The 6,698-nt window shown below is 42.7% G+C and overlaps 1 protein-coding gene across 8 annotated transcripts; it reads left to right on the forward strand.

Annotated features, from left to right (window-relative positions):
- Positions 1–504: 504 nt before the first annotated feature.
- On the forward strand, positions 505–2,162 carry LOC122736836 (complex III assembly factor LYRM7). 8 transcript variants are annotated; one of them, XM_043979242.1, is made up of 3 exons: positions 505–709; positions 997–1,166; positions 1,326–2,162. In XM_043979242.1, exon 3 carries the CDS (start codon positions 1,470–1,472, stop codon positions 1,782–1,784), a length of 315 nt encoding a protein of 104 aa, XP_043835177.1. In that variant the 5' UTR covers positions 505–709; positions 997–1,166; positions 1,326–1,469; the 3' UTR covers positions 1,785–2,162. The 8 variants fall into 8 exon arrangements, with proteins under 8 accessions (XP_043835177.1, XP_043835181.1, XP_043835176.1 ...); XM_043979246.1 differs by having other exon boundaries at positions 505–698; XM_043979239.1 differs by lacking the exon at positions 505–709 and adding an exon at positions 721–906.
- The last annotated feature ends 4,536 nt before the right edge of the window (positions 2,163–6,698 follow it).

Below are 6,698 nucleotides of genomic sequence, written 5' to 3' on the forward strand. Positions count from 1 at the left end.
GGTGTGGTTTACCATTTCCTTCTCCAACTCAGCTCTTTTTTTTTTTTTTGGTGAGGCAATTGTGGTTAAGTGACTTGACTAGGGTCACACAGCTAGTAAGTGTTAGGTATCTGAAGCCGTATTTGAACTCAGGTCCTTCCGACTCCAGGGCCAGTGCTCTATCCACTTTGACACCTAGTTGCCCCTCTCCAGCTCATTTTTCCGAAGAAGAAACAAAGACAATCAGGGTTAAGTGACAGCTAGTAAGTGTCTGAGACCAGATTCGACTAAGATGAGTTTTCCTGACTCCAGACCCTGAGCTCCATCCACTTGGCCACGCAGCGGCCTTCAAGTAGTAGGAACCTAAACTGGTTGTAGAGAGTGATACTAGTTTAAAAAAAAAAAAGGCAACGTAACAGTAGAACCCGCTCGGGATTGTCCCGCCCACAATGCTCCAGGTGTGTGTGGGGGAAGGGCGGAAGCTGGTACAAGGCTAGTACCCAGAATTCTTTCGACTTCCGGGGAGGGGCCTTTGACCTTGAAGGAACTTCCTTCTGGATGGAAACATCCCTGAGGCTCGCAGAGGCAAGACGAGTGCCCTCAGTGGTCTCTCTTCTCCGGCCGCGCTGAGCTAAACCAGGAGCTCGGAAGGGACTCGCGGGCCCCTCCTGCTGCCCAAAGGGGGAATGCTCAAAGCCCGTCTGGGGAGCAGAAGGGAGGTGGGGACCAGGTCAGACCCCAGGAGCGGGGTGATTGCCGGGGGTGGGGGGACGAACCTCCATGAATGGATATACTCGGGCCAACTAAGGTGGTAGAGGAGCAGAGACCCTACCAGGAGCCAACGGTTACCGGGGCTGGTGAGAGGGAGCCAAGCGGAGCTCCTTTTTCTCCCCCTGCTCCCTTGGGGCGCTCCAGTTCGACCAGTGGGTAAGCGGTAAAATCTAGGGGGGAGGGGAGGGAAAAACACCCCCTCCCCCCAGTTTAAGTCCACTCTTGTTAATACCTACCTGTTTTTAGGATTTTGGTAATGCCGTTAAAATGCAGCAACTGATTTGAGCCAAGCCTGTAACTGCACAGTTAGCCACTGAAAGAGGCGAAGCGAACACAAAAGTTTTCCCCCCTTGCAAAGCGGGGTGGGGGGAGCTGATCAGCGAAAGATGACTTCATTTTGGGTATACTGTACTTGAGTATGTTAAGTTTATGCTATATTGTATCTTCATGTTGTATGTTTATACTATATGTATAACTAGATTATATCGATTCCTTTCCTCTCTAACCTCCCCCCTCCTCTCTACCTCTGCTCTTTTTTTCCCCTCTTTTTTTTTCCTTTTTTCTTCTCCACCAAGGATGTGACCGGGCGGAGAAAACGGACATAAACTAAATAAGAGTGGGGTCTGGGAAAAGCTCTTCTACGGAGACTCAGAGCAGGCTGGAGGGAGAAGGTGATTGCTCCGGGAGTCCTGCCGAACCCAAGAAACTGGATTGCAGAGATGGCTGACTCCGCCAAGGTGTTACGGCTTTTTAAAACCTTGCACAGGACTAGACAGCAAGTTTTTAAAAACGATATCAAAGCACTAGAAGCAGCAAGAAAAAAGATAAATGAAGAATTCAAAAAGAATAAAAGTGAGACTTCACCGGAGGAAATAGAAAAATTGATCAAGATAGGTTCTGATGTTGAATTGATACTCAGAAAATCTGTCATACAAGGCATTCACACAGATCACAACACTTTGAAATTAGTTCCTAGGAAAGACCTTCTTACAGAAAATATTCCTTACTGTGATGCACCTGCCCAAAAGCCATGAATCTTCTTGGACAATTTATTGCGTATTATGACACCCTTTATACCTAAAACCAGAAAGTGACAATTAGAATGTGCATCTTGAATAGATTTTTTACTGGAAAGGCATCGTTGGGGAAAGCTAATTGTACAACAGAATTAGAATGCTTGACTGCATTTTATGTTGGGAAGATGTCATTTGGAAAAACTCATTGTGGTTGAATGTTTCTGAAGAGTATTTGATAAGATAGTTCATTTTCATAGGAATTCAGTCCATGTTTTTTTCTGTAAGTTATGCTCAGGTATATCATACTGTGAATGTGTGTGTGATTTTACCATGGATTGAGAATGAAGTGTTTTAACAAACTGACTTGTTTTCTATTAAATTCTGGCTTAAATTGTATACTCTTCAAGGTGTTAAATTTAGCAATTTTATTGTTCTGGAACATTTACTGATTTAGTTATTGAAGTCAAGAGGGAAAATGGGGAAGGGGGGGCAACTAGGGGGTGCAGTGGATATAGCACTAGTTCTGGATTCAGGAGAACCTGAATTCAAATCCAGCTTCAGACACGTAACACTTACTAGCTGTGTGACCCATGGCAAGTCACTTAACCCTCATTGCCCTGCCAAAAACAAATATGGTCTCAGACACTTATTAGCTGTATGAGTCTGGGCATGTCACTTAACCCTGATTGCCTCCAGAAAAAGAAAGGGGAAGTTCCTTTGTACATACACTCCACAAACTATAATTTTTCCTCTTTTTAATTAAATGCCAGAGGGGCAGCTAGGTGGTGCAGTGGATAGAGCACTGGCCCTGGAGTCAGGAGTACCTGAGTTCAAATCTGGCCTCAGACACTTAACACTTACTAGCTATGTGACCCTGGGCAAGTCACTTAACCCCAATTGCCCTGCAAAAGAAAAGAATAAACTATTTAAATGCCAGAGCTTTTCACCTAGGAGTAATTTTATATTTTGTTCTAGAAGCAAAATGTATCCACTTTTATGATTATTAAAGCCTTCCAGGTGAAAGATTAGATGACTTGATGCATCAGGGATCACAGTGGAACAAGCAAAATTGTTAGGTGATACTTTATCAGTCCATATTCTTCTTATCCTAGAAAGTTTTTACTGGTGAATTATTTGGCCATAGGGGGGTAGTAGGAGAGTGTCATTTGGAAAAAGAATAATATATACATATTAAAACTCAACTGAGGGGCAGCTAGGTGGTGCAGTGGATAGAGCACCGGCCCTGGATTCAGGAGGACCTGAGTTCAAATGCAGCCTCAGACCCTTGACACTTACTAGCTGTGTGACCCTGGGCAAGTCACTTAATCCCAACTGCCTAAACAAAAACAACCAACTGGCTTTTCTAGAGAACTAGATAACACTATTCTGGTATTTAGTAGAGGATAGGCCTCCACTTGCTCCCTACTACCACCACCTAGCCTCTTGCCAGAAAGGCAGGGTCACAATGCATTTTGGTATTGCTACCATCTCTGACAGGGTTTGTTACATATTTTTCCTGTTCCTTTCTCCTCATCTCCCAATCCACAATAATACTTTTTTTCACCATCACCACCCCCCCCAGGCCCCTTATTTATTTTTATCAAGTTTTATTAATGCCTTTTGCTTTTATGTGATATTCATTTCCTTTTTTCTTTCTTTTTTTTTTTTGGCGGGGTAATGAGGGTTAAGTGACTTGCCCAGGGTCATACAGCTAGTGTCAAGTGTCTAAGGTCACATCTGAACTTGGGTCTCCCTGAATCCAGGGCCAGTGCTTTATCCACTGCGACATCTAGCTGCCCCTTGTGATATTCATTTCCAAATGTATTCTGCCCTTTCTAGCAAAGCAGTTCTAAGATATTAACCCAACATATCATCTATGCCCGCCAGCATGCAGCCTTCCATACACAAAGTGCCTCACTTCTTCAATAAAATGAAGGTCTTGCATTTTCTTGTCCCTTCCCAAGGGCCAAACCTTACATAGTGTCCAATTTCATATTACTGTTCTTTCCATTTGGATTGTTATGCTACATGTGCATATTGTCTTCCAGTCTTTGCATTAATTCATATGTCTCCCCATCTTTCTCTAAATTAATTCCTTAAATTCATCATGGCTTAAAGCACAGTTATATTCAATATATCCACATACCACAGTTTGTTTGGCCATTCTCCAGTCACCCTTTTTTTCTCTAGTTCTTTCCTTCCACAAAAAAAGGCTACTCATAAATGGAAGTAAATTTTGGCAAGTTGCTTCTCTGTTTATTTTGTAGCTCCTCTGTTATATGGATAGCCTGCCTTTTCCCATTTTTCACCAGTAAGAATACAGTACTAAATTACACATTCTAACTTGAATGTACATTGTACAGTAAGGCTTGATGCAAATATTACTCAATGGCTATAATTTTACTACTGTATTGAAAATAAATGTATTTGAGAAGGGAGTAAAACCTTTTTATTATTGCATAAATAGCATCACATCATAGTCCATCAGTACAATTCCATACCTGTCCTTTTTTTCTGTCAAAAAGTGTAAGATAAAATTATCTTTTTCAAAACTAAATGCCTCCAAAATCTGCCCAATAAAAAGCAGATGTGTTCATGACAACGTCCCAATCTGATTTCAGTGATCTGCAGTTTGAGTATCTACATTTTATGAGGAAAGTTGGCTGATAAACTGGAGTTCTAAAGTTTATATATATATATATTTTTTTTGTTGTTGTTTTTTTTGGTGAGGCAATTGGGGTTAAGTGACTTGCCCAGGGTCACACAGCTGGTAAGTGTTAAGTATCTGAGGCCGGATTTGAACTCAGGTACTCCTGACTCCAGGGCCGGTGCTCTATCCACTGTGCCACCTAGCTGCCCAATTAACTTTTAGTAAAGGTATTTACTAAGATGATATAGTCAAAAGAGTTGATATAATGCATTTCCTCTACAAAATGGGCTCATTCTCCCATTAATATATGCAGCATATACAGGGAAAATGGGCTCAAAGAGGCATGCAAATAAGGCAAAGGAGTAACTCAAAACCCCCTGAAGCCAGAAGTCCTTTCTCCCTTTGCAGTCATCCTGTAGCTTCCCTTGGGTGAGCTGTTCAGCTTGGTGGGGGGAGGTAAAGGGGGGAAGGGAGGCGGGGAGGAAGCAGGGGAAGGAGAGGGGGGCACTCCTCGACAAGTGGGATCTGTCTGTCTTTGGTAATCCATTGTGGTCATACTCTCTGGAGCTACCTTCCCTTGAGTGACTATCTTTCTGCTCTTCCCTTCTGATATAGATGCTTCTGTTTCTGATACTGCCACTCCAGGAACATTGAAACTATCATCTTTCAGGCCTTCCAGGTTCTTCTGCCTTTTCAGAACTCAGGGTCACCTGGACACTTCAAACTCAAGACACTGACTCATTTATGATCAGGAAAAAATAAGCACAAAGAAGAGAAAAGCAGTTATATACACAGGGCTGCTGTGGCTGGGTGGGGAAATGGGGCCAAATGCTTCTTCCTTACCTTCCTTCCAGGAGGCAATTTAAGAGCAACAGAGGGTTATGTTACCCTTTTTGTATATCTGCTGAGTTCTAGGCCAGCAGCCAGTCAGGGAACTCTTCATCTCCCATTGCAGTGCCCCGAGAGTCATTAGCTCTTCTGGCTCAACAACTGATCTGAGGACTCTCAGTGAATGAGAGCCCTTTGGTCATTGTTAGCTTAAAGTAGATTCCCCCGAGTTTCCCTGTGATGGATTGGAACCAGGTAGGGAATATTTGTGTATGCTCTAAGAAAGGCCCAGTTCGACCAGTTCACTCACAGTATATAAGGGAGAAGAAAAGACATAGGAAAATTTAGTCAGGAAGAGCCTCATCAAATACATTTAGAAAGGATTGAGGTGGAAGCCAACACAAATATAAAGGCACTTAGAAATTAGTTTTTCAAATATTTTCAGAGGAGAAAAAATCCAAAAAGGGGAAGAAAAGGTAGTAACGAACGGTCCACATGCCTATTTAAAAAACAAAAAACATGGGGGGCAGTTAGGTGGTGCAGTGGATAAAGCACTGACCCTGGATTCAGGAGGACCTGAGTTCAAATCCAGCCTCAGACACTTGACACTTACTAGCTGTGTGACCCTTGGCAAGTCACTTAACCCTCGTTGCCCCACACAAAAAACAAACAACAAACTATTTGTGAGATGGCATTATGTATGCATGGAAGATAGACATGACATGGAAACAGGCAGGTTTTCACAGAACTTTCTCTACTGAAGACCTTATCTTGACAGGCACAGGTCCTGCAATCAGGTATCCCCCAGGATAAAATCATTACAAAATTCCTTGATGTGTATAAACAATTGTCATTGCTACTGGGCCCAGGGGGCTGAGATGCTAAACCTTTCTAATAAGGGACCATCTCAGCTATGAACCAGTATATGAAGACTGGGTTTACTCCTGAGAGAGTAATACCACTTAAATTGGGCTTTTTTTTTCTTCCTCACAATCTTTGGAGCTTTACATCCCCATCCCAGAATCCTGGGGAAAATGACAAATCTCAAATTTCAAGTCAAGTAAAAATGAAATCAATGTACAATGAAGATCAAGTATGTGACAGCTCTTTGTTTCCTATAAACAATAGGAATGTTGGGGCAGCTAAGGTGTCCCAATGGATAGAGCACCAGCCCTGGATTCAGGAGGACCTGAGTTCAAATCCAGCCTTAGACATTTGACACTTACTGGCTATGTGACCCTAGGCAAGTCATTTAACCCCAATTGCCTCACCAAAAAAAAAGAAAAGAAAAGAAAAAAAAACAATAGGAATGTTTAACACACCCAAGACCCACAAGCATGTGTTGACAGAAAACCTCAAATGGTAGTAACTTAAAGCTATTCTTCTGGGGGCAGCTAGGTAGCGCAGTGGATAGAGCACCAGCCCTGGAGTCAGGAGTACCTGAGTTCAAATCC

The sequence above is a fragment of the Dromiciops gliroides genome, chromosome 1, assembly GCF_019393635.1.
Source record: "Dromiciops gliroides isolate mDroGli1 chromosome 1, mDroGli1.pri, whole genome shotgun sequence".
In the NCBI taxonomy this organism is placed as follows: domain Eukaryota; kingdom Metazoa; phylum Chordata; class Mammalia; order Microbiotheria; family Microbiotheriidae; genus Dromiciops; species Dromiciops gliroides.

Excerpts from the sequence above, each read along its gene's own strand:
- LOC122736836 (XM_043979242.1), top strand. The coding sequence starts at position 1,470 with ATGGCTGACTCCGCCAAGGTGTTACGGCTTTTTAAAACCTTGCACAGG.